The sequence below is a fragment of the Acinonyx jubatus genome, chromosome D2 (assembly GCF_027475565.1).
Source record: "Acinonyx jubatus isolate Ajub_Pintada_27869175 chromosome D2, VMU_Ajub_asm_v1.0, whole genome shotgun sequence".
NCBI lineage: Eukaryota > Metazoa > Chordata > Mammalia > Carnivora > Felidae > Acinonyx > Acinonyx jubatus.
The window spans coordinates 30,104,655-30,132,269 of NC_069393.1; the positions used below are offsets into that span (position 1 = coordinate 30,104,655).

The following is a 27,615-nucleotide window of genomic DNA, read 5'->3' on the forward strand; positions in this document are numbered from 1 at the left end:
GGACTAAGACACTTATAAACACACGCACACAAAAAATAGCTCTAAGTCAAGAAAATATTTTCTTCCTTAGCACATCTACATGTCAAGTTACTCTCAATAAACTTTCAGTCATCATTTTATACCTCTTAACTACTCAAAATGGTGTGAGACATGACTGGAAAGTACTTTGATATGCATACTAATTACACACCAAACGGATAATCAAGTCAACCAAATGATGCCAATTCAAGAGGAAGGAAGGATCCTGCAGCTCATGCCAACTCCCAGGAAATCAGACATAACAAATTAGAGTTTCTGAATAAATACAACTTTGAGAATCCCACAGGAGAACACATGCCAATTAGAGGTCCCTCCTGTCAGCGTGGCACATAATTGGCCTTAGGCTATTTGCTCTACTATCTCCTGTTGGAGACCAGCATAAGGAAGCTCCTAGGAAGCAACACCTTGAGTTGGGATTTTCTGCCGACGCTCAAGTTGTCAGTCTGGAACTGGAGGAAATTTCCTGGTACAAGTTCGGTGAATTTGCCTATGTCTCTCTGATAGTCAAGTACAGAGAAACAGTAGGACTCAGCATATACAAGGAGAAGATTTCACCTATAATGGTATTCTAGACTTGCACTGGAATGCGATGCTCGCATGTATTATGTATTGGCATTTAGCCAAGGAAAATCAACAATCTATGTGCAGTGTTTAGAACTCAAAAAAATTTGTGTTCATCGTGAATCATGCTTCCCGGTTGGACAAAAAGAATTTTTAAAGGTTTAAAAAAGCAGCAGGCATCCGTCCTTGTGTCAGTAGTACAAACTTCTCCTACTGGGAAGGAGGCTAACACAAGCACTGAATAAAAAAAATAACAATAACTATTTCAATTTGTAAAAATAACCCGTGCTCATTGTAAAAAGATTAGAAAATATAAAAAGACAAAACTGAAAATAAAAATCAGAAAGGGTCACTAGCAATTCTTACTTCCAAAGGACCACAAAGACTTTGGAATATATCGTTGTAGACAGTTTCTCCTAGCAAAGTAAAATTCTTACCCATTTGTGGTTAGCCTATCAATTTGTGCTAGATTTCTTCAGCTCACTGGTGTGCATACTAACAGACACCTCTTTTTAGAAGTCTGTAGACTTAACCTTTATTAACACTGTACTTTTTTTTTATTATATAGTTTTTTAATGTTTATTTATTTTTGAGAGAGACAAAGACAGAATGCGAGTGGGTCAGGGGCAGAGAGAGAGGGAGACACAGAATCCGAAGCAGGCTCCAGGCTCGGAGCTGTCAGCACAGAGCCTGACATGGGGCTCGAACTCACGAGCTGTGACATCGTGACCTGAGCCAAAGTCAGTCACTCAACCGACTGAGCCACCCAGGCGCCCCAACACTATTTGCATCTTAACTCTAACAGTCCACTGAAAGTACTGAATTTTCCTATAGGAAATTATATCACTGAATAATATAGTTTAATTTTTGTAAATAAAATAGTTTATTTTTGCTGTTTAATAGATATCCCACAACCCAAATTTTGTGCTGGCTACCTGGTGTATTTTATTTTATTTTATTTTTAAATGTTCATTTATTTTTTGAGAAAGCGAGAGACAGCAGTGGAGGGGTAGAGAGAGAGAGAGACAGAGAGAGAGAGGAGACAGAGGATCCAAAGCAGGCTCTGCACTGACAGCAAAGAGCCTGATATGGAGCTGAACTCATAAAACATGAAATCATGACGTAAGCCAATGTCACTTAACCAACTGAGCCACCTAAGCGCCCCTACCTGGTTAATTTTAAAACCACTTATGAGAAAAAATAAAAATTAAAAATAAATGAATAAAATAAAATTAAAATATAAAATAAAATATAAAATAAAATAAAACCACTTATGAGGTACTAAGATTTAGTCCCAAGGACAGCTTTGAAACATTTGTTATCTGTTCCTCTACTCCTTCCCCAAATTATAATTGCTTCTTTAGCCAAATAATCTGGATTTAAGACTGACTTCTTAGTCAATGTACCTTGAATTTGCAGCACAATGAGGCATTTTAAGCACTTATGAAGACGTATAAGAAAATCCATATGTGGAATTAACTGATCTGAGTAAAGAGACTATGTTTAAATGGTCAGGACATCTTACCTTATCCGCATAAATTGGAACATCATGAAATGGAGATATATACTGTCCTTTTTCATTTTCTGCAAAATGAATTACAAAAAGTCATTAGTTCTTTTGCTAATTGCATTTCCAGATGCATTAAGTACACATTTTAAAAAACACTTAAATTTTTTAGAGTCATTCTAGGCTTACCATAGGATTGAGAAAAAGATACTGCGATTTCCCATACACACCCCGTCCCCAAACTTGCATGGCCTTTCCCATTATCAACACCATTCACCAGAATAGTGAAGTAGACATTTTTTATTCCCACACGAGAAAAGCTGGTTGTATACTTTACCTTCCGGATCCCTCCAAGATTGGGTTAAATTTTAATCCTCTGCTCTCCTTAGGAGTCTAACAGATACTAACCTCTATAACAAGGGCAGGGGCTGTCTTACATACTTTTGTATCCCCAGACTCTAGCAGTGCCTGGCATACAAAAGGCTATCAAAATGTTTTGGACTGATCTTACATCACTTAACAGCTTACATAGCTAATGAAACAGTTGGGCTTGCGGGGAAGGAAAGGGACCAATTTGTTGAGTTATAAAACCATGTTGTTTTAGGCAATGTTCCAGGAAGGCAGAGACAGATTATATTTCTTAAGGATAATCAAGTTCCAATAACCCTTTCACAGGTAATTTCTATATTCTAGAGACTTAACTACCATATCCAAAAAGTAATTTCAAAACTGTCTTACAGGGGTACCTGGGTGGCTCAGTTAGTTAAGATACAACTTCGGCTCAGGTCATGATCTCACAGTTTGTGAGTATGGGCCCCACATCGGGCTCTGTGCTGACAGCTCAGAGCCTGGAGCTTGCTTTGGATTCTGTGTCTCCCTCTCTCTCTGCCTCTCCCCTGTTCACGCTCTGTCTCTCTCTCTCAAAAAAATAAATAAACATTAAAAAAAAAAACTTCCTTACTATTCTTTAGGAAACCTAAGGGTGAACCTATATCCCTTCACATTTGAAAACTGAGGTGGAATACAAAAAACTGAGCAGTGACCAAAAATTTAAGTATTTTTTAAAATGTGGACTTAATGCATCTGGAAATGCAATTAACAAAAGAACTAATGACTTTCTGTAATTCATTTTGCAGAAAATGAAAAAGGACAGTATATATCTCCATTTCATGAGTCCCATTACGTACGATCCCTTCAGAGTCACCTGTGACTTCACAGTCCAATCCACCATCAGTTTTAAAGAGACTGACAAATATAACACTATAGAGGTAAAAAATCTTCTCCTATTAAGGAAGGGTGCTAAGAAATCTATGATTAAAAACCCTTGGGGCGCCTGGGTGGCTCAGTCCGTTAAGCGTCCAACTTCGGCCCAGGTCATGATCTCACAGTTCGTGAGTTCGAGCCACGCGACGGGCTCTGTGCTCAGCTCAGAGCCTGGAGCCTGCTTCCGATTCTGTGTCTCCCTCTCTCTGAACCTCCCCTGCTCGTGTGCTCTGACTCTATCTCTCAAAAAATAAATACATGTTAAAAAACATTTTTTTAAAAAACCTTAAAATTATGTAATTACATAATCAGTTCTAATCATTGGTATTTTTTAAGTCCCAGAGAGTTCCATCTGATAAAAAATTACATTAGCCAGTGTCAAAGTCAAGGAATGGCTATGGTCTTCCACAACGGCCATCAAATTCTTGCTACCATTAGGTAACCTAAGTGATAACTACTGTGCAAATAAATACAGCTTGAAGTCAATTAGCCAATCATCTTTCCACCTTCAAACTTGAGCGTCACCGCTCTAAATCCCTCCTACAGAGAGATTCTAACTACAGAAAAAATAGTTCAGTGAATTATTAGTCAAAAGATCCTACACTGCCCTTATTTAAGTCCAAAATTAAATAAAATGGGGAGTCCCATCCTTCCTGGATTTTACATGGTAATCTTTAGCTACATGTGTAAACCTGAGTTCACTTTCCTTTTCTTCCCGCAGCAGGTTACTTTTCGCTAGGATCTTAGTGCATTCTCTCCGTGTTCCCATTGGTCCCCTCCACCCGGCAATTTCCTGCCTGCCCTTCACACATCACCCGCAAAGATTTGCTGCACCTGCCCATTTCCTTCCGAGTAAAACGGCTCTTTACAGTTAAAACAGAAACGCCTCTACTGACACATTTTCGAACGCCTTGGCTCTCTCCAGTTATCTATTCCTAGTGGCTTGGGCAGGGGCGTGGGTAGAGATCAAGATAAAACCCGAGGTAGCTTTCTTTCCTCCACCTGCAAGACAAAAGGCGGTGGGCGAGAGAAAGCGGAGCCCCATCAGCCCGCAGCGTGCAGAGCTCTAAGTGCAGCTCCAGGTGTGGACCTGGGGTAGGTACCCCTCAGATGTCGATTCCCTGCCCAGGGGTAAAAACTTGGCACTTTCTCCCTCGTGCTTTCCAGACTGACGTCACCTGTTTGACTTGAGGGAAACAGCTTTCTGTTTCAAGAAGGCTCATTCCCAGCATCCGCGCTACAGGGGAAACCTCCGGGGGAGGGAGGGGCAGATACGCGACCGGGCCTTCCTGGAGATGGGTTCGGTCCTCCACTGACGGCTCCTGCTCCGGGCCTCAGTTTCCCCCTCTGCAGAACGAGGGGTTGGATCTCACCCTGCCTGGTGCCCGCAGGCTGAGCTACAGTTCAGGAATTAAGGTCCTTAGGGAGTCATCCCTCCACCCTGCCCCCGTTCCTACAAATCAAGCAATCCTCTTACGCAGATTAGTTTACCTCCTGACACCTTTTCTAGAGTGACTCAGTGGTTTCCCTTCCCATCAGACGCTGCCCGAGGGCACCTGCAAAACTAGCCGGGCCCGGGGTCGGGTCCCACCGCGCGTGTGAAAGAGAAAGACCGTCCCCGCGGTCACCCTCCCCCCACCCCGTTTACCCGTTTCAAACGGGACGTGTGAAATGGGAGGGCCTGGCCGGCCCAGGGCCCGGGAAGCCCAAGGAACCCGGCCCGCGCCCGGGACAAGGGGCGGAGCGCGGGCCGACGGCGCCCGGGCAGGAGGCGAGGCGAGGCCCGGGAATGAATGGGTTGGCGGGCGGGGAGGGGTCGCGGTCTGCCGACACTCACTGAGGAAGACTCGGTACTCGGGGGTGAAGGGCGCTGCGCGCTCCTCGCTGCTGAAGCCGCTCATGGTGCGGATGACGAGCCGCAGCCGCCGCCACAGAGCCACCAGCCTGCACGCGGCGCCGACTGACAAGGAGAAAGCTTCGCGCGTGCGCACCGGGGAGACTGGACTTCAGAGTGGGGCGGGGAACGGCTTTAAGCGGCCGACCCACCCCGCGCGCAGGCGCACTCCGCCCGGCCCGCCCGGCCCCGCGCCCCGCCCCGCCGGCCCCGCCTCTCTGACAGCCCCCCTGGCTCCTAAGTTGGGCCACGTGGCTAGCGGCGATCCCTGGCTTTGGCAGTGTTCTTTCCGCCTCCGCCCCGTGTGCTTTAGGGTTCTGTGTGACCGAGGACGGCAAAAGTCCAAGTTCTCAGCTTGCACCAGCTAGGAATGGACTGGAGACCTCTCCTTCATCGTGCACACAGGGAACTCACCTTTCTCACCTTTTCCTCTCACCGCCCCCGCCTCCTCCCCCCCCCCCTCCCCGCCCCAGAGTAATTCCTGGTCTCAAAAGGCGTTCTGAAGTCACAGGCTTCATCAGACATGCCCTGCCTTTCATCTTAAAGGTGTGCATTTTAAGCGAATTTGAGGCATATTACTAAGCCCCTGATGACTAAGGTGAGTAACCAGCTCCACCATTTTTTAGTGTAGGAGAGCAGGCAAATTGCTGTTAACTTTCCTGACTCAGTTTCTCATTTGGGAAGTGGAGAGTAATGGTAACTGTTTCCTGCGTTGTTGGAATGATTAACTGAGTTGATACATGTCAAGAGTCCGAGGAAGAGGGACATCTGGGTGGCTCAGTCGGTTAAGCATCGATCCGCTCAGGTCATGATCCCCCATTTTCATGAGTTCGAGCCCCACTTTGGGCTCTGAGCTGGCAGCACAGAGCCTGCTTGGGATTCTCCCTCTCCCTCTCTACCCCTCCCCCACTCACGCTGTCTCTGTCTCTCTCAAAATAAATAAGTTAAGTTAAAAAAAATGTTTTTTAATACGTAGAGAAGAGTCTGAGGAAGAGCCTGGCTTGTTGTAAGCACTCTGGAAGTATGACTTGTTATTTCTACCCTCCCTGGTGAAGAAGGATTTACTCTGCCCCCCTTCCTTGCTCAACCCGCCCTAGGTCCCCCAGGGACTTTTCAGATGTAAGCACTGGGAAAGTCCAGGCATGAGTTCAGAGTCCCTTGAGCACATTTCTCTCAGGCATAAGTTCTTTGGACCTTGTTTTTCAACTGTTGAGCCAGGCCAGACCCCAACAGTTAAAGTCTGATTGCCTGATTGAGGCCCCTGTGTGGTCAGTTAATTGCATCACTTCCCAAGCCTATATATTAAAAAAAAAAAAAAAAGCATATTTCAAAATCCAAATTATAAATTAGGAACTGACCATTCACTATTTGATTATATAATAATGAGTAGTTCTTTTTTCAAAAGTTTGTTTATTTTTGAGAGAAAGGGAGAGAGAGCAAGGGAAGGGCAGAGAGAGGGAGAGAAACCCAAGCAGGTTCCCCATTGTCAGGCGAAGAGCCTGTTGTGGGGCTCGAACCCGTGAACTGTGTGATCATGACCTGAGCCAAAACCAAAAGTCAGATGCTTAACCGACTGAGCCACCCAGGCATCCCCATGATAATAAGTATTTCAAAGAATGCCTAGTGTGATGAGCTGGGTTTCTTTAAATGATCTTGTTTTTTCTGGGGCATTAAAGAGATAATGTGCTTTAAAGACATTTTGATTTAAACTTTTTATTTCAAAACAATGTCTACTATATAAAATGAGATGCCCCCTGTATTAAATGAAAACCCAATAAGATAGTTCTCTGATTAGTTAGGAAGAGTGTCCCTCCCTTGTCTCCATCCAGACTCCCATTAATTTTCAGAAGTTCACGCACGATTCACTGACCTTTTGAACAGTACACCACACTGTTCTGCTGTAGGTGGAGCACAGGGCAGGAAAAAAAATAGAGCAGTAATGTAGTCAGTAATACATCGTATTGCCGGAAGTTAAAGGAATCTCTGCAGAGTGAACACTAAGGATTAAGTTCAGAGAGTTTCTTAAGGGGATGCTTTTTGGTTGAGTTGCTCTATCAGTTTTCTGCCTTTGAGCACAGGAACTAGCTTTCTTGGAAAAAAACCCCACATCCCCTCTGCGACCGACTTAGGAACAGACAGAAATGATGCAATCAATAGTGGACCACATACACTTTCCCTTTTGCCTCCTGCCAGCTCAGAACAAGATAACAAAGCCTTGCTGACCTCTGGACTTGCACATTAACTCTTGTTTCATTGAGTGTATTTAGAAAGTCAATCAGTACCAACTCCCATAAAATGCCAAGCCCCGGCTTTGCTGGGGCACAAGTCAGTGCTTTGTAACTTTCCCTTGCAGGCAATGGTGGTGAGATCCACAAGCCCGACTGGATATTGCTCTATTTCTCTTGTCTCCCTGGGACCTAGCACAGTACCTGGCCTAGAGTAGATGTTTAATGAATCTATGCCAGGTTAATGGATAGAGGAAGTAATGAAAAGGAGGCGGGCAATACCTTCTTGAATTCATTAGTTTGACAAAGGATAAACCCAAGTGTTGGCAAACATTATCTTTCTTGCTCTGTAACAACTCCAGTGGCATTTCCTTTCAGTCTGTATCCTGTTCTCTTTGCTGTGGTTGACCTTGTTGGGGGCCTCCAATTTTCTGAGGCACTCTTTTCTTTGGCTTATGACCGCATTCTCTTCTGACATCTCTCCGACTTATCTGGCCATTCATTTCTCATTTCCCCCCTTAGCTTCATATCCGTCTCTTCATCTTAATCGTCATTATCTTTCTTACTTCTCATGTTCTCTCTAGAGATACCCTCTCCCTAGATTATCTCATGTATGTATTTGGTGTCGACTACCACCTACAGGACCTATACATCCTATAACATAAAAACTTTCTCTCTTTTTTTTTTTATTTTACTCATGTATTTTGAGAGATGGAGCACACGCGAGACGCAGAGAGAGGGAATCCAAAACGAGATCATGACCAGAGCCAAAATCAAAAGTTGGATGCTCTGCTGACTGGGCCACTCAGGCGCCGCCCACTCCCCTCCGCCACCCATAACATGAAAACTTACAAATCTACAACTAAGTTTTATTTAACACTTATTGTGGTCATCGTCTGTGCTAGGTGGTAGAGATGTAGCACTTAGAAAGACATGGTCTTGACCCTCAAAGAAGTCATAGTCCAAAGAGAAGACAGACTTCAACAAATAATTACAATAAATGCAGATAAGTAGAGTGATAGAGGAAGTACAGGGCATTGCATGATGGGAGCAGAGAACCCCTCCAAGGAAGTGACCCTTAACCTGTGACCTGAAGGATAAGAAGGGGTTAATGAAATGAAGACGACAAAGCAGAAGCCAGAAAGGGATTATTAACAGAGGAGACCAGAGAAGTAGGTCAGAGTTGAATGGTAGAGGGCCTTGGAAGGCACAATATGGGGTTGGAACTTTTTCCTAAAAGCAGTGGGCAACTTAAGAGTTTTAGCAAGAAAATGACAAGATCAGGATTGCTTTAGAAAGTGGCTCTGTTAGCAGCTTGGAGCCTAGATGGAAGTTTTAAGACTAGAGGCAGGGAGACCAACAAGGAGGCTGCTGCAGTGGCCCAGGTTAAATAAAGATGCAGACCATGCCCTGAACTTGAGTGGCAAAAGAAAAGAGCAGTGACAGAGCTGTGTTTAAGGTAAAATCAATGGAACTGATCATTGGTTGGATAGAGTGGAAGAGAGAGACTGATTGCTTGAAAAGGGAATGAGGGGCTCCTGGGTGTCTCGGTTGGTTAAGCGCCCACCTCTTGGTTTCGGCTTAGGTCATTCATGATCTCATGGTTTCGGGGTTGGAGCCCTGCATCGGGCTCCGCACTGGCAATGTGGAGCCTGTGTCAGATTCTCTCTCTCCCTCTCTCTCTGCCCCTTCCCCCCCACCAAATAAATAAACTTATTAACCTTGAAGACACTATGCTAAGTGAAATAAGCCAGTCACAGGACAAGTATGTGATTCCACTTACATAAACTACCTAGAGTCGTCAAATTCACAGACACAGAAAGTGAAATGGTCGTTGTCAGGGGCTGGGCCAAAGAAGGAATGGGGAGGTGTTGTTTAATGTTGTTTAATGGATACGGAGTTTCAGTTTGGGAAGAAGAAAGTTCTAGAGATGAATGCTAGCGATGGCTGCACAACAGTGTGAACGTACTTAATGCTACTGGGATGTATCCTTAAAAACGGTTACAACGCTAAAAAAAGGAAAAAAACCCCAAAAACGATACAGTCAAACATGTCTTCCTTTTTTGAAAAATCTCACGGAGTTTGAGACATCTGTGATCAATAGTTACTCCAAAATTTATGCATCGGATGGTGTATCAGCGAGTCTGCAATTAGACAAAACGGCTCAAAATGTTGAAAATAGAGGGACTTTAATGCAGGGAATCAGCTGAGAAGCCAAATACAGACTAGCGACCGCAGGGAGCCACCAGCATCAGGCTAGAGGAACTCGGCATGAGGATGAGGCAGAGTCAGCCAAAGGGAGGAGCACAGGGCCCATCCTCAGGAGCAGGAAGCCCCGTGGGCCTGCCTACCCAGAGACCAAGTTGATGCTGGAGAGACTGCCTGCGGCAAGAAAGGAAGGAGAGACATGGTTTTCCCTTCCTCACATCTTCTAGTCTCCTGCCAGCGTTTCCCATTGGTTGGGCCCACATGTGAGCCGTATCACTAGCCAGTGTTGACTAGTTTTTGCCCCTGTGACGGACACTACGAACCATCTCAGTTTGCTTACAAGAACGACCATTTATTTCTTGTTCGAGTTTCTTGGTGGTGATAGGGGTCATCTGTGGCTTTGCCCTACCTGTCGTCTCATTGGCAGCCTGAGGCTGGAGTAACATCCCCCAGCTTACAAGACCAAGCAGAGGGGAAAAAGAACTGTCGAAACCACACAGGGGCTCTTAAGCGTTTGCTTCGAAATGCTATGTGTCACTTCCACTCACATTCAGTCGGCTAAAGCAAGTCACGCGACCTTGCCTGATGCCAATGTCTTCTGGAAATGCACTCCTCTAGCTGACAATGCAAACGGGGAGCCACGTCTCAGGCTGTCTGATTCTCCTACAGGGAGAGAAGCAAATAAATAGTAAAAATAATAGTCTCTTATCACAGTCGACCTTCTTGGTCATAAATAATCATTTCTCTCTTTTTTTGCATGAGAAAAACATACCCACTCTTCCTGCAAAGAGTGACACCCAAAAGTTTCAACCAGTCATGACATCAAGCTCAAAGCTCACTACCTCGTGAGTCTCTGTATTATGTCCAGACAGGGGTCCTCTTAATCCAGACACTAACAAGCAAACAAACGTTATCTACAGCTCCCCCCTCCCCCAACATCTATACCTTATATGAAATGGTTGAACCAAGACTGAATAAACACTTCTATTCATTGAAAGAAAAACCGAGAGACAATCATCATTGGTTCTTAGAATTCCAAAATCCTGCAGGGTGTAGGAAACATTCCTTGATTAACTTCCATTCCAGGTCCCTGGGAGTAGCCCCTGCTCTTCACAATTTTGGGCTTCTTGTGAGGTGAGCAGCTTTCTCAGCTTCCTTCCTGCCTACAGAAATTTTGGAGCCCCAGTGTTGGTCTCCAGCAATCATATCTTTTAACCCAAGCTGACATGTCTTGGCTGTGCACCTCTCTTTGAACCTTGAATAGCATTTTACCTGATTCGAGTCAGCTCTATTTGCAAATTACCGTACCTATAAAGACATACCTCTTTCCCTAGGCATAATTGCCAAGGTAAATTGAATTTACCAAGCTGCCATTGGAGAGCCATGCTCTTAGTCTACTAAGAGCCGCTTTATCCAACAAAGGACTTACTGGGAGCCACCGCTCATGCCCTTGATCTGGTCTCTGTCCCAAGACTGCGGTTGTTGTTTTTTTGTTGTTTTTTTGTTTTGTTTTGTTTAAGTTTATTTATTTATTTTCAGAAGGAGAGAGAATCCTAAGCAGGCTCTGCAGTGTCATCACAGGGCCCGATGTGGGGCTTGATCTCACGAACCACAAGATCATGACCTGAGCTGAAATTGAGAGTCAGACGCTTAACTGACTTAACCACTCAGGCGCCCCCCAAAACTGAGTTTTAATCTCTGCTGACAAAACAGCCAATTCTTTTCTGAGCTCGTCTCGTTCTTGTAGTAGCCTGTCAAATGCAGCTAAAAACAACCAAAACAGATAACAATCTGTTTCCCAACTTTTTTGCCTAAACCCACAAGCTACTTGGTACACAATCTGCCTTCTAAACAACCAAAGTCTACACCACTTGGTGCCCGCCGCTAGGACCCAAAGCCAATGGCACCTATTTAAGCACAGCATTCTGTAACTTGCACCAATTATTCTGTTAGTCAGCTTTTTCTAGATAATGTGGTATTAACAGACAGCCCTCCCCCTCTCCCTGAAATCTCACTACATTCATTTCTTCCTCAGATTACATATCAGGGCTACAGATTGGCTTTGGCTCTGCTCCAGGTATTTATTATTCTGGGGTCCTGCCGGAGGGAGCAGCTCTTATCTTGGTCTGCTGGTAAAGGGAGGAGAGAAACAGGAGCACATTGTGGCTCCTAAAGCTTCTGGCCAGAGTTGATATTGAACTTCTGTTTACTTTCCATTGGCCAAAGCAGGTCATGTAGCCAGGTCTAACACCAAGGGCACAGAGAAGTGTACTTATCTGCAGGGAGGCACTATAAGGCACTTGGTAATAAAGGGTTTTATACTCCTGTTTCAGAGAAGAGAGTGAATAATTGGGAACAATAATATAATCTTATGTTCCTCTGACACAGGAGTTTGGGAAACCTAGTCTCTGGGGGTTTACTGAACCCTGCACCCTGCCCACAACAAATACAGCAGGGACCCAGGATAGCAACAGAGCTGGATAAAGAGGCAGCTTGAAGTTACATTTGCATGGCTCCAGGCTCTGAGCTGTCAGCACAGAGCCCGATGTGGGGCTCGAACTCAGGAACGGTGAGATCATGACCTGAGCCGAAGACAGATGCTTAACCGACTGAGCCACCCAGGCTCCCCTTTATTTATTTATTTTTAAAAGGTGTATTTATTTAGTATTTTGAGAGAGAGAGAGAGAGAGAGAGAGCGAGCAGGGGAGCGGCAGAGACAGAGGGAGAGAGAGAATCCCAAGCAGGCTCCATGCTGTCAGTGCAGAGCCTGATGCAGGGCTTGAACTCACAAACCTCCAGACCACGATCTGAGCTGAAGTGGGAAGCTTAACAGACTGAGTCACCCAGGCCACCGCCTAGAACAGAACCTCGGGGAATCTCAATATTTCAGGGATGGGTGGCAGAAGAAGGCCAAGAAAGGGTCAAAGAAGGAATGGCAGAGAGAGAGGAGACAAAAACAAGAAGCGTGGTGTCTTGGAAGCCAGAGAAAGAAATGGGGTTTTAAGAAGAAGGGGATGAGGGGGCGCCTGGGTGGCTCGGTCAGTTACACGTCCGACTTCGGCTCAGGGCATGATCTCACGGTTCATGGGATGGAGCCCTGTCGTGGGCTGCTGTGCTGACAGCACGGAGCCTGCTTGGGATTCTCTCTCTCCCTCTCTCTGCCCCTCCCCTGCTCGCATGTGTTCTCTCTTTCAAAATACATAAGTAAACTTTTTGTTTTTAAAGGGGGTGATCAACTATATAGCTGCCTTCTAGATTTCTCAGCTTGGCTGGTACATGAGCATCTCATATTCACCAAGTCCAAAAATGAGCCTCCCATTGTTTCTCTTGAGCCCTCTCTCTCAGTTAACAGCACCCAAACTACGCAGTTATTCTACCGAGAAGTTCCTCCTAGCCCATTTCCTGGTTAAGGTCTGTAGCAGTCACCGGTGATCACCCAACACCTGTTCACTCCCCTTTCTCCTTCCCAACAGGGCTGTGTTGTTCAGACCTGCATCTGCTCACCCTGTGTGGCCATGTGGTTTGGGAAATGAGGTGCCGTCACATAGTCAGAGGAAAGTCTAATTGATCAGTGGTTCTGTTCCCCTTGCTAATGACCAGACTGGTGGTACGTATGGGACAAAATGCTACCAATGCAATCTAAGGGGTAGGGTCTTCTGACAAAGGTTCTCTTGCTTCTGTGAGAGATACTCTTGGCTTCCTTTACGCATTGTCATGGAATTTGCTAGCCACACCTGTCTTACAATCTGGAGGGGAGAGGGGCTGCAGGTAACACGAATATACCCAAAATAAAGATGCCAAGTGGACAAATCTTGGGTCTTGATGTCACTGAGTTGCTGACTTAATTAACCCTGGGCCTTTCCTGCGTTAGGTATTCTTATGAAAAGATAACAAATTGACCTCACTAACAGTTAATGTGCTATGTAAGATAATAAATTGACTTTGTTGTATTTAAAACAGTATGATTCAGAGTATTATGTTTCTTGTGGGCTTCTGAAAGACTTTCTAATGGATACAACTTCCCATCAATCTGTCATTCCCTCCCCCAGATTAACTAGATTGGAGATTGACTCTCAGTTCCAGAGACGGGCCTTGATTTGCTTAATCAATCATTGTAATCCTATCCCCTTTAAATGTTTTTTTTTAATGTTTATTGATTTTTGAGAGAGAAAGAGAGACTGAGCATGAGCCGCGGAGGGGGAGAGAGAGAGGGAGACACAGAATCCAAAGCAGGCTCCAGGCTCCGAGCTGTCGGCACAGAGCCCGACATGGGGCTCAAACTCACAAACCACAAGATCATGATCTGAGTTGAAGTCAGATGTCACCAAGGCTCCCCAAATCCTATCCCCTTTAACTGTTCTAGAACCCCATCAAAGAACATGAGGTTCAGAACCTGGCCACAGGGACTGGTTCAGCAATGGATACCTGACCTAATAGGAACCAATATAAGTTTCCTGCCTCCTTCTGAGAAGTTACTTTGTTCTCTTAGGAGCAAGTCATGAGGAGAGAGATTCCTTCTCTCTCTCAATGTAAACAAGAAAGAATACAGCTCTGATTGCTGATAGCGGCCTCCTGTACCACGAGGGAAGCCAGACTGAGGGCCAAGTTCACAGTGTAGATGGCAGAGCAGCTGAATGGAGACCATGTGGTCCTTGGGGACATTGTTGAGCTTCTGGATCGACCAGTCATCTGCACTAACTTGCACACCTTTACTTTAAGCTGGTTACTGGCAACCAAAAGTATCATAGAACGATGGCCCATCCTCCCACATCCGAGCAGTTATCAGATAATATTGAATTGATCTCACAAACATCTCATGAACTTGCCATCTCTTCTCCATTCCTCCTGCCTCAGCCAGTCCCAGGGTATCTCCCCTGGGTTCCCCCAAATACCTCCTGCCTCACTGGTCTCCAGCTTCATCCCCCTCCAAGTCACTCTCTACCTGCTGCCAGTATAAGCTTTAACAGGTGAAGATCTTAGTGCATTGCTTCCCTGCTTCAAACCCTCCTCTCTACCCGGCTGTCTCTAGTTCAGTCTTTAAGACGTATTTCAAGCCTCTTACAGGAGTTCTTTTCTGATGCACCTCAGGCTGTCCCATTGCTTCTTTGGCCAACCGTGGTATCCCATTGTAAAAAGCACTAGAGTGCATTACAGTTTTTCTCTTCTCTATCTCTGCCTACTGAACTGTGAGAGGTCATGTTCCCAGAGTCCAAAGACACTAGGTTTGTGGAGCATACACTTGCTGGAATGAAGTTTTATCTAAACTTGTCACATAGGCATCAAAGTATGAAGCTAACCAAGTAAGTAACTCGGTGAAGTGTCAAGAACACTGGATTGGAACACACACAGAGCCTGGAGCTTTGTTTTGACTTCTTCCACTTACAAGACACGGGAACCTCAAGGAAATGCCTTGGTCTCCGTGCAACTCAGTTTCCCATCTGTAAAACGGGAATACTGCAATCATGTCGGTGATGACATAGCCCGCTGTCTACCTATGTTGAAGGGATGGCTATTTGCCTGGAAACTTCATTCACAGTAAAGACGCAAAAGAGGGAAAGCTACTAATACGATGGAAAGTAGAAAGTAAACACTCACCTCTTTTTCATAATGAGTTTATTTTACATAATTTACAGCATAGGTAACATCGTTTTCCAAAGACACGGACCAGAGGAGAGCGAAGGAGTGATTTTGATCATCAGAGGTGGTTTCGAAGGACCGCCAGACAGCACTGTGAATGAACCAAATATGCTACGTAAAATACTCTTCCTTGGGGGTGGTCAAAACATGGAAATGTAGATTGCTCTGTCACTAAAACAGCTTGACTTTGGCTGTTCTAACCTCCCTGCAGAGAGGAAGACAGAGCCGGGTGGGAAGTGATTACTCCTCAAACAGAGAGTGATTTAACACCACCACTGGCTATGTGACAGATAAACTAATTTGCCCAAATCACTAAGCTTGGGTTTTTCCACCCACATTAATTTGGTTGCTTGCACATGACAACAGTAGTATTTGCCGGTGACGGGGATTCAAAGGCCTGGACATCGCAGCCAGCAAGAGCACACAAACAACTCGAGGCAAGACAGGACACAGCCAGATGGACAGCCTTTGCCCCATCAATGACTGCAAGACAGAGGAGTCAAAAGGATGATTTCTTTCAGCCCGTGAAGGCTTGATGTGGTGTTGGATCCAACTAAATTTTCACCTTTTAACTAAACCGCTGGTACTCCTTCCACCTCAAATTTTTGGAAGCCACCGAATGTGATGGAAATGTGGCCTTCTGGCCAAAACAGCAGTCTGGAGCCTGTGGCTGGCTGGTTTTATTTTTGGATTAAAGGGGGGACCTCCATCAAGCCTCCCTGTTTTATTCTGAACCTCACTTTCCCAAATAGAGGAAGGAGAATCCACAGCAGCTTGGGGGATCTGCAAAACCTGTGCTCTCTGGTCAGATGGATCAAGATTTGAGTCTCAGCTTCACCACCATCTAGTTATGTGACCTTCAGTAAGTGACTTGGCTTCTCTGAGACTTGAGTTTTCCATCTAGAATATGGGCATAGTAATAAATACTTGCTTATTTTATTACTTCATCCATTCAACAGTCATTTATTGTCTCCCATGTACCAGGCAGTGTCCTAGATCTGAGTCTACAAAAGTGAGTGAAATAGACATAGTTAGTCCCTGTCCTCATGGAGCTTACTGTCTGTTGGGAGAAATCAGACAAAAGCTCTCGGTACCATGCCTGGCTTTTAACAGGCACTCGGTAAGGTCTTCGTATCTGTACTCAACTGTCATCTCCCCAGAGAGGCCATTCCTAATCACCTATTAAAATAGCCCTCCCTCGTCTACCATGTTCCACCTACTTATCTAACTTTAAACTCATTCTTGATGAGTTTAAAAATCACCTATTAGTGATAAGTGCCTCTTAGATTTAGGGCAAATTTTTGCACTTAGGTCTCTACAATATAATCATCTTTTTAAAAGATAGATTTGAAAACATGTTGCAATCAAATCTAGAAGAATGACCAATAAGCCTATGAAAAGATCCCCAGCATCATCAGGGACATTTTTTTAAATTAAAAAAAAAGTTTAACTTATTTCTTTTGAGAGAGAGAGCAAGTGAGCACGAGAGGGAGAGGGGCAGAGAGAGAGAGAGGGAGACAGAATCCATTGCCAGCGCAGAGCCTGATGCAGGGCTTAAACTCATGAATCATGAACCGTGAGATCATGACCTGAGCCAAGATCAAAAGCTGGATGCGTAACTGACTGAGCCACTCAGGTGCCTCCATCAGGGACATTTTTCTTTTTAATATTTATTTTTTATTTTTGAGAGAACACGAGCAGGGGAGGGACAGAGAGAGAGGGAGACAGGGGATCCGAAGCAGGCTCCGTGCTGATAGTGAGCCCGATGTGGGGCTCGAACTCACAAACCATGAGATCATGACCTGAGCTGAAGTCAGATGCTCAACCGACTGAGCCACCCAGGCGCCCATCAGGAACAATTTTAAATTTTTTTTTTCAACGTTTTTATTTATTTTTGGGACAGAGAGAGACAGAGCATGAACGGGGGAGGGGCAGAGAGAGAGAGGGAGACACAGAATCGGAAACAGGCTCCAGGCTCCGAGCCATCAGCCCAGAGCCTGACGCGGGGCTCGAACTCACGGACCGCGAGATCGTGACCTGGCTGAAGTTGGACGCTTAACCGACTGCGCCACCCAGGCGCCCCATCAGGCACATTTTTAAAGACTGGTGCTACTTATTGGCAAGAACAGCTGGAACACTGCTGACGGGAGTGCAAAACGGCGCAGCAACTTTGGAAGATACTTTGGTGGTTTCTTACATGGTTAAACTATACACTTAGTTCCAACCCAGCAAACCCACGCCTAGGTATTTCCCCAGTTGAAAACGTGTATACTGGAAGGACTTGTATATGAGCTCGTTTATGGCAGTGTTATTCATAATTCATGAATTCATACTTGAACAACAACCCAAATGCCCATTAACCGATGAACGGAGAAATAAAATGTGATACAGCCAAACGATGAAATAATACTCAGCGATAAAAAGGAACAAAGGACTGATACATGCTGTGACAAAAAGCTCAAGAACATCATGCTTAGCGAAAGAAACCAGACTCAAAAAGTCACACGCTGCATGGCTCTGGGTATGTACCATTTTGAAATCAGAAGGGTGTTTATCTGGGGCCAGGAGTGAGGGAGAGGATTGACCACGGTACGGCACAAGGCAGTTTTGGGGGGATGCTGGAAATATCTTGGGTGGGGTCGGGGTTACACGGCTATACACAAAGCGAAAACTCATCAAAGTGCACAATTACGATAGGTGAGCTTCGTTGTAGGCGAGTTACGCCTCAATAAAGTTGTTGCAAATTTTTAGAACATGTGGCTATATGTGTGTAGAAGATGACTTTATGCTTATCCCTTGTGATGGGATTTGGGTGGTTTTTTTTTTTTTTTATTTTCGTCTCTTTGCTTATCTAAATTTTGTAAAATTTCCACAACGATCATGGAGGGTTTGTGTCGGGAGAGAAAACACCAACAATAAAATGCCGTGAGCATAAATAATTGGGTTATTCAACAAGGAATCTATTGTCGATTCAACATTGTTTGCTTGTAATGAAGCCCATTTGGGCTACCTCCTTCTCATCTATCTTTCCTCAGTGGCACTTCTCAGGGGTGAGCTGAGGAAACGGATGCAAAAAGGTACAGAGCTTAATAGCAATGCTTTGTCCATCCAGCTCTCGGTTTGGCTCTCATCTGGCTTTCTGGATGAATACACAGTAGACTAATGATAGGGGGCTCGCGTCCTCCTTTGCCAGCTCTGCCCTCCATTCCAACCCAAATCAACTCATGCGTCCTCCAGGTCCCAAGAGGAAGTCCTCAGTGTAGGGCCGGGCAGATTGTGGTTTGTGGGGTCCAAGCCGGGTGCCCGCCTCCAGCTCCCATTGGTCTGTTGCGTGCTGCTGCATGGTCTTGGTGAAGGCAAGAGGCCATTCATCAGTGGAGACCCACGATTAGGATGACCGCTCACGCTGCGCACGGCGGGATAGATACAGAGTCCCTCCGAGTGTCGTCTGGGGTGAGGGTGCTCAGTGTCAACAGGCCTCTGGCCCTTTTCGCCCATGACACCTCCAATTCATCTTCAGACTTTCCGCCTGTGAAAGGGCAGTTACCTCAGGAGACCAACCAGTCGGTAGGCGGAGGACAGCACATCAGAAGAAGTCTGCCTTGCTTCCTCTTGCGTGCCTCAGGGTAGCCAGCGAGGTTCCTGATAGGGCCCAGGTATTGGGACACAGGGTTCCAGTGAGGACAAGAAAGCTATAATTATAACGATAGCTTCGTAAGATATCATCCCACGGAGGGAACATACAACTTTCTCGCCTCTCTAGCGGAGAAGTAAAGCCCAGCAGAAACTCAGAGCAGCGGGGTGGGCACAGGGAAGTAAGAGCAATCACAGCTTTCCTTGAGCCTCTGCTTTTGTCACCCATCAGTGCTGAGTTCCCCACCTGGGGTGTCTGTCCTCAGGGTCACGCAGGCATTATTTTTAGGAACGACTTCCAGTATCTTAAAACTCCACCCATTATTCACAATAACCAAAATAAGGAGGCAACGCAAAATGTCCACCCAGTGGAGGAACAGATAAACAAAATGTGGAATATACATACAATATAATATTCTTTGGCATTAAATAAAAGGAAATTCTGGGGGCGCCTGGGGGCTCAGCCAGTTGAACATCTGACTCTTGATTTCTGCTCAGGTCGTGATCCCAGGGTCGTGGGATCGAGCCCATGCTCAGCATGGAGTCTGCTTGGGATTCATTCTCTCTCTCTCTCTCTCTCTCTCTCTCTCTCTCTCTCTCATAAAAGGGGAGGGGAGGGGAAGGAAAGGGAAGGAAAGGGAAGGGAAGAGAAGGGAAGGGAATTCCGACATATGCTACAACAAAGATAAACCCTGAGGACATTATGCTCAGTGAAGTAAGTCAGACACAAAAGTACAAATACTGTTTGATTCCCCTTGCATGAGGTACCCGGAGTAGTCAGATTCATTGATTGACACGGATGTAGAATGGTGGTTACCAGAAGCTGGGAGGAAATGGGGAGTTGTCATTCAATGGGTACGGAGTTACAGTCTGGGATGTTAAGAAAGCTCTGGAAATCCACAGTGGTGACAGTTACACGCCAGTGTGAACGCACTTACGGCCACTGAACTGTACCCTTACAAAAGTGAACAATGGTAAGTTTTATGTTGTGTATATTCTACCACAGACACAAAAAGCAAACATTCCACACATACCCACAAGGCCTCACCCCCTCATGAAAGCATAAAGGCATGCTTGTTGCCATTCAGATCCAATCTCTGAATGGGCTGGCATCGCCTTTGACTGATTTTTAGAGAGGAAAATAACAGCAAAATATATGAATTATGCCTACTGCGGTTTCTCTGGCAGGCCCAGCTCTCCAAGCATGGTGTCTTTGGGGGGAACTAAAACAAAGGGGCCTTGGTGGAAAGGTTGGCTGGGGTGAGCGCTCTGATCTCCCCCAGCTGTAAAGGCTGTGATTCTGTGGTTGGGGAGGCCATGCGAACGGAGAAACACCCCAGAGGAGAGACCAGACAGTGTCTCTGGACAGATCCCACCCAGCCACAGGGAGAAGCATTTGGGTTTGAGATGGCCCTTTCTCTGGGCAACTTGTAGAGCCTGGAGACAGAGTTCTTCACAAGAAGCAGCTGGGAACTCGCTGGTCTATGTGACAACACCAAGCACCAGACATGGGGCCCATACATGCGCTAGTTAACGAGGGACTAGTTAGGGAGTCCTCTCCTAAGCCCTGCATTCATCACCCCCAGATACCCGGACCTGGGTGGGGTCATGATGGAGCTTGGCAGCCTGCTCAGCATGTGGGTTGTGGATATTGTGCACAGAGCAGCTCGGTCTGGATATTGCAAGAGTAGACACAAGAGACTCCCATTTCCCAGACTGGCAGCCTGAAGGGAGTCTGGCTCCACAAGCGTCCTGGTTCACCGTCAGGCAGAAAACCTCCGTAGAAACTTCGGGTCTCCTCCCCATTTCGCCCCACCCACGTTCCCTGAGAGGCAGAATGCAGCAGGGGCAGAAACCACCGGAAGACAAATTCCAATCCCCATCCTGCCGCTCCGTGGCCTGTGACCTCGGCCCCCTGCAGCCTCAGTTACTTTGTGAAACGGCAGCAACAACATCTGGCATGGGTCAAATGCGACAGTGTCTGGGGACAAGCCTGGAGAATGTACTGGACAACTGCTTTGGAGCTTTCTGCTGCTGTGACGTCCAGCGCTTAGGGCGGGGTAAACGGGGTTAAGTCATTGTCCATCACTGAAGCCATCAAGCCTCCGAGCTGCCTCCTCTGGCCTGACCCCCGGAAACATCCGCTTGCTATGCACTAAAATTCTAGCAACATGGTGTTTTCTATAGAGATGAGGGGGGAAATGCCCAGTTCGCTTCGGATTATGGGGGGCCATGCAGAGATCACCGAGGCGATCCCATTTCCTCCCATCTCCTGGACGAGAAACCTGGTTTCTTCGAGGCGATGCAGGTGTACTGGTGAGAGCTGCAGAGAAGACAAGGGGGCCTCCTGGTCCCCACCCCTTTTCAGAGGACAAGTTATCTGTGCCAGGGGGGTTAGTGTGTGTCCTCCAGGAGGCCCCAAAGGCCACCCCAGCTTTGATTGACCTATCTCCCTTCAGAGCCCCGAGGAAACAGAGAAGCCGGGCCCTGCGAAGGCTTTGCACTCGCAGCTCCGGTGGGCTGATGTCTTTCCAAAAGCTGCAAGTAGGTCCGGTGCTCTCCCTTCCTCCCGTCCACGAATAAATAAACCAAGGCCTCCCTGTGGCCTTGCAGCTGCCTGTCGCCTTGTAAGTTCTTGCCTGGGTGATGGTGGAGAGCCCTCCTCTTTTCTCTGGGTGAGGACCCGAAGGGCAAGACCCAGAGTGTCTGCAACTGACACTCCTCCTGCAGCTGCCCAGACGCGATGTCCCCTTGAAGCACAGTGGGGAGAAGAGAAGGGCCCGGAACACCTCTTGGAACAAACAAGACAAACCTACACAGAGTTGGCAGGAAGGGCACAGCAGGTTCTCCTGGAAAGGGTGAGGCCGAGTGGCTTCCGTCACACATAAGGGACCCCAGGACATGGACACAAAGCATCGAATGGACAGAGCAACTTCGCTTTCCCATCCTTCCCAGCTGCGTAAGTAGGATGTACCCATTTCACTGCGCCCCGCCTTCGGGGGCCCTTCTGGAGGCAGCTGGAGATGCCCATACAGGCGCTGGAGTGGGGGCTCCTGTGAGAGTTCCAGCTGAGAGCCCCGGCTAGGCACGCCTCCTCTCTGGTCCTCAGTTTCACATCTGGAGAAGCGGAGACCAGAAAACCTAGTCCCAAAGTCTCGCGAGGATTCGGGGAGCCGGGTGTGCGCGGAGCCGCCGCAAGGAAGGGTGCGGTGGAACGTTAGCTCCCGCCCCGCCAGGGGGAAGGCAGTAGAGGAGGTACCGCTAGCTGCCACCGCCTTGTATGTGAGAGCGAGGCGCGAGGCACCGTCTCCCGACACCACACCCGACTGCGGTCCCGTCCTGGCCTCCTATGTCCCGTCGGGGCCCCCAGGTTCAAGGGCCCGCCCTCCCCATGCCACTCAGATATCCCACGCTGGTATGGTGAGGGGCAGGTGGGGGCAGCCGGGACGCTCCCCGGCTTGGGCCAAGCCGTGGTGGGCCACCCGGCCACCGCGCAGCGGGAGGCGGCCGGGCCGGGGCGTCCCGCTGCCCCGGCCGGACTCGGAGGGCAGGCCCGAGTCGCTGGGCTGCACCTCCACGGAGACCGGCGCGCGCAGGAGCCCGCCGGGCCGCTCCGAGTAGGCCTCCCTGGGGCTCGCCCACTGCGGCGGGCAGAGGCGGGCGCGGAAGGCGGCCTGGAAGCCGCGGCGGAAGTTCTCGTTGAAGTAGCCGTAGATGATGGGGTTGGCGCTGCTGTTGAAGAAGGCCAGCCAGTGGGCGAAGGGGAAGGCGTAGACGGTGACCAGGTGCAGCTGCGGCTCGCTCAGCTGGCCGTAGTCGATGAGCAGCAGCAGGGCCCAGAGCGGCAGCCAGGACAGCGTGAAGACCAGCGCCACCATGACGAGCATGTGCACCACCCTGGCCCTGCGCCGGGCCCCCGGGCGGCCCTCGGGCGCCGCCGCCGCCTCCCCGCCGGCCCGCGCGGGCCCCGAGGCCTTGCAGAGCTTGCGGGCGATGCGCGCGTACATGAGCACGATGAGCGCCAGGGGCGCCAGGTAGATGTGCGAGAAGAGCACGGTGGTGTAGACCCTGCGCATGCCCTTCTCGGGCCAGGCCTCCCAGCACGAGTAGAGCGGGTAGGAGCGGTTGCGGGCGTCCACCATGAAGTGGTGCTCCTCACGCGTGACGGTCAGCGTGATGGCCGAGGGGCACATGATGAGCAGGGCCAGGGCCCAGATGACCGCGATGGTGACCAGCGCCTTGCGCAGGGTCAGCTTCTCGCGGAAAGGGTGCACGATGCAGCGGAACCTGCGGGGAGGGGGGAAAGAGAGGCGGGCTGGGGACGAGTCCCAGGGGTCCCTGTGCCAGGGGCGAGGGCTGCCCTGGTCGGGGGGCTGGGGGCTGGGGCGCGTGGGCATGCCACGTGCATCCTCGCACCGCACCGTGGGCAGCTTCCAAGAGCAGCTCCCGCAGTAGATCTAGGTTCGTTTGTAAGCAAGCTGGTTTCTCACCTGAGAGGGAGTCAGCTCCCCGCTGAGTAGTCAAGGAACAAAGGCAAGGAGGACGGGAGGGGGGACGGAACTGCCTGCAGTGGGAAACAATCCTGTCTGTGCACTTGCGGGGGGGGGGGGGGGGGGGCGGGGGGTTAAACTGATTAGCTGGCAGCTAGCAAAGTGATCAGCCTGCACATTCTGTCCTTGAGTAGGCTGATTAGGTAGGTGCATCAAAGAACACTTTTAGCTGTTTACGGATTCTCCAGAAAACCTTGGGCGTTCAGGTGTGGAGTCTACGTGACAGGCTGTCCCCATGTCATCTTGGCCAGTGTCCTTGCCTGCGTCCCGTGCTCTGGGCAAAAGTGCCCAGATGAACCCTTAGTGCAAGGGCTCACTGAGGTGGAGGAGGGGAGAAGGACCTGTTGCATGCATTTGGGTTTTATTGCTTGCAAAGCTTCCTTGGCCCCTGGCTCCATTCTGTTCGCGGGCCCATGCTTATCAGAGACTCTGATGGAATCTGAGGCTGAAAGAGACCAGAAGTAGCTTCTGGTAGTGTGGACATGGGGAAGTGGTAAGGCCTGGGCAGCCAGGGAACAGCAAGGGGGGTGTGGAGGGGGAGTGAAGAAGCAGGAACACACTGAGCCCCCCGCCCTCGGAAACTGGCTTTCCTGGCTCATTCTCATGAGTGGCAGGAGTCACGGCTTAGGAAACGAGGCCTGCCCTCAAGCTCTCATAGGACCCAGGAATCCCTATTAAACCTCGGCAGGAGCTGCCTCCAGGCCTTCCAGAAGGAGGTGGAATTCTTTGCAGGTCCCCCCAGTATAGAGGGCAGACAGCCCCACAACCCTTCCCTTTATGGCTCACGATTCAGCCCCAGGCTTCTGGTCAGCCCAACCGTGGAGACAGAGGCTCTTCCTAGTGCCGGGCCTCTGTCAGCCGGGGAGAACCCAGCCGGGAACCCTCTCACCTTTCCACAGCAATGGCCACCAGGGTGAACACGGAAGCCGACACGGACATGCCCTGCACCAAGCCGCTCATCTTGCACGTGGCGTTGTCAAAGGGCCACCCTGCAATGACAGAGCCCATGACAGAGCGAGTGCCTCATCCACAAAAAGCCGGACACCTTGGGCCATTTAGACCAGTCCTCACGGTGGCTCGGATCTTTCCTCCATGTCCTGGTGGTGGTGGTCATCCTCTCATCTGCTTACACACTTCCAGAAAAGAGGAACTGACCAGTCCAAACAGTCCAAACTACCATGGCCGGTTCTCACCATTAGAGAGGCAATCTTTTTTTCTTTTCTTTTCTTTTCTTTTTCTTTTTTCTTTTCTTTTCTTTTCTTTTCTTTTTTTTTTTTTTTTTTTTTTTTTTTTTTTTTGAGCACGGGAGAGAATTCTAAGCAGGCTCCACACTGAATGGGTCATTCCAACAATTTTTAAAATTGAGGCACGTGAAAAGGACTGGAAGACACCACCTTACCCAGCTAGTGACTTTGCCTTATCACTGTTCTTGCTGCTTGTGTGTGCCTGTATGTGTGTGCACCTGTACATGTGTGTGCGTGCATGCATGCCTGTGGGTCTAGGTGTGCCGGGAAGGAGAAGGATGAGCAGTTTATGTTCAGCAGCTGTGAAAGAACTCGAGATCCAGCAGTGAGTGAAGGGCCCACCAGGCTGAGCCAGTGCAGCTGAGGGGAAATTGTTTGCCCTGGCTCTACTACTCGGGTCCTGAAACCTACAGAAACACAGGCTGTGATTCCCCAAGTCGGGTCAGTCACTGGTAAGCCCCTGGATGGGGCTTTGCAGGCTCTGGATCCGGGCTCAGGAGCCCCGAGCTCAGGGCCTACGAGCTCAGAGCTCTAGATGTCTCCATGGCCCTGGAAACTAGTCCTTCCCCATGTAGAGTCTCAGGGTGTGTGGAGCCTAATTCTGAAACAAGGCAGGCAAATCACGTGGGAGAGAGTAGACAACAGTGTGATCCCTCTGACATGTGGAAGATGGACAGGTAGGAATTGAGAGGTTCGGTGGTCTAGTTCTGCCTGAATCCCTTCTACCAAGTCACTGCTAAATGGCCAGCCCGTCTCTACTTGGACACTTCCATTGACAGGCAGTTCACTACCTGTCGGACAGAACTCTCTTTCGTTGGAGAACAACTCAAATAAGTGGGGATTATTAGGTTCTTATTCAGAGGGAACCTGCCCCCCCTACGACTTCTTCCCATTGGTCCTAGTCCTGCCCAGGGGAGCTACAGTAACACTGGTTAGAAATATGGGCGTGAGGCCATGGGACTTGACACTTAGCTGGGTAACAACACACATGTCCCTTAATCACTCTGGGCATCAGTTTCCCCGTCCCCAAAATCAGGATTTTGTGGGACGCTCATTGGATTGCTCATTGGATTGCTCTAAGGATTCATGCATAACTCATTGGATTGCTCTAAGGATTCATGAAGGTAATGCAGGAAGAGTAGGTCATACAATGCCTGGAACAAAGAGAATAATTAATTCACTGTTATTTCTAACCGAATCCCTCAGCCACAAGACTGTCTTAAGTTTAAGGCAATGACATCTTGGCCAAGAGACCGAGCCAACCACGCTTTCGGGGGCGGAGGGGACCCTCACTGCCTCTGCTGCCTCCACTCACCAGTGATGAGGTTGTCCACGAGAGTGGTGGGCATACAGAAGATGCCCACCAGCAGGTCGCTGACAGCCAGGTTGAGGATGAACATGTTGGTGACGGTGCGCATGTGCCGGTTCGTGAGCACGATGAAGCAGACCAGGGCGTTGCCCACCATGCACAGGAGGAAGATGAGCACATAGGCCACAATGAACATAGCTGCCACCGGTGAGGAGTGCTGGTAGTAGGAGGAGAAGGTGAGGTTTGCAGCCAGGGTGGCCTTGGCATTACTCCCATTCTGACTTGGGGGCCAGCTGCTGTTGGGAGGCTGGGCGGGCTCCCCTAGAAGCAAAGGAGCATACAGGTCAGGAGCCTTGGCAAAGAAGGGCTGACTGACTCCTTGCCATTGGGTGTGACCCTTCCGTGCTCCCAATCCCGACCGTGCCCTACCGCGCCCGATCGTGTGTTCAACTCCAGTTGCAACCGGATTCACTTTCGACCCACAGCACCCAAACCCTCATCTCATGATGTGGATGAGACAAGGTGGATGTCTCGTCCACAGCTCACTTCCCGATGTTGGCTCTCCTCCATTCCCATCCAACTCCCCCACCTCTGCCCCATCTGGGCTCCATCCTTCTTAGCCCCGCTGTCTGCCCCAGAGGCTGGCCTCTAAGGACTACATCGGCCAGATTCCCTTGCCCTCTGGTGTCCGACCAGGTTCAGCCAATGGGAAGCGCTGAAGGAGATTGAAGGACTGGAGAAGACAGAAGGCAGGTTACTCATCTCCCGACCCCCTCCATGCCTGGCCCAGTTCTGCCTGTGGGGCTGTCTTTATGGATACAGCTCCTACCAGGTGGCCCTCTTCCATGGCTCTAGCTCTTTGAGGGCCACAGTGACACTGTTTTCTCTCCTTGCACTGACAGCTCCCTGGGATCGCCAGTCCTGGGTGCTCATCCATTCCTGCTGGTTCTCTTACCTCCCTTCCCACCCCCCATAAACTCCCCCTATTAACCTCTTCAGATAAACACTTTCTGAGTCAACCGCCTGTTTTCTCCTGGGACCCTGACTATTATACCCTCGGAATCTCTGTTGTCCCTCTGCATCGCCTCTACAGAACTTTAGCTGGGAAAGGCAAGAAGGCAGTAGACAAATGGACAGTGAAAGAGGACTCTGAACCAGGGTAAGAGCACAGGCACACATTAAATTTACCAGAAGACCACCCAAAGCCAAGGCTACCCTGCCTCCTTCACTCTGTCCCATCGTGGTATCAGCTGCTTCACTGACACAGCATCTAACAAAGCACTTGCATATTATTTTATCGAACCCTCCCAATCACCCCACGAGGTAAACATGTTAGGTATTAGCCCCATTTGCAATGGGACAACTGAGATCAGAGGGGTTCTGTGACATTCTCAGGGTGCCTCAGGCATATGCAGCAGAGGTGGTCCTTCTCTGTGTGTCTCTGAGTCAGTTTCAGGCTTTGGCGTGTGCTTCCCAGCCACCTTTGGAAGGAGCAGTTCGGTGTCCAACCACAGCTCCTCTGGGAAGCCATTAGATGTGGTGACT

General features: G+C 48.6%; 2 protein-coding genes across 2 annotated transcripts in view; both read right to left on the minus strand.

Moving 5' to 3' along the window:
- The window catches only part of PPA1 (inorganic pyrophosphatase 1), a 29,721-nt gene extending 24,340 nt beyond the window's left edge, over positions 1–5,381 (minus strand). Inside the window, exons 1-2 of the mRNA XM_027062177.2 lie at positions 5,208–5,381; positions 2,126–2,184 (exon numbers count right to left, since the gene is read on the minus strand). Of these exons, the coding sequence (XP_026917978.1) occupies positions 2,126–2,184; positions 5,208–5,271 (123 nt within the window). The 5' untranslated portion in view covers positions 5,272–5,381. The remainder of the gene's footprint in view (positions 1–2,125; positions 2,185–5,207) is intronic.
- A 16,984-nt stretch (positions 5,382–22,365) lies between these two features.
- Positions 22,366–26,917, minus strand: NPFFR1 (neuropeptide FF receptor 1). The gene is made up of 5 exons (XM_053207112.1): positions 26,900–26,917; positions 26,749–26,803; positions 26,077–26,565; positions 24,407–24,506; positions 22,366–23,254 (listed from the first exon to the last, which is right to left on the minus strand). The coding sequence occupies exons 1-5, from the start codon at positions 26,915–26,917 to the stop codon at positions 22,366–22,368; spliced, it is 1,551 nt and encodes a 516-aa protein (XP_053063087.1).
- Positions 26,918–27,615: the final 698 nt, after the last annotated feature.

Bases quoted from the DNA above. Each gene is read 5' to 3' on its own strand.
- NPFFR1 (XM_053207112.1), bottom strand. The intron at 26,566-26,748 runs GCAAGGGAATCT...TCATGAGATGAG, and splicing joins ACCTGGTCGGACACCAGAGG to GGTTTGGGTGCTGTGGGTCG. The intron at 24,507-26,076 runs GTGAGTGGAGGC...CTGTCATTGCAG, and splicing joins CGTGGACAACCTCATCACTG to GGTGGCCCTTTGACAACGCC.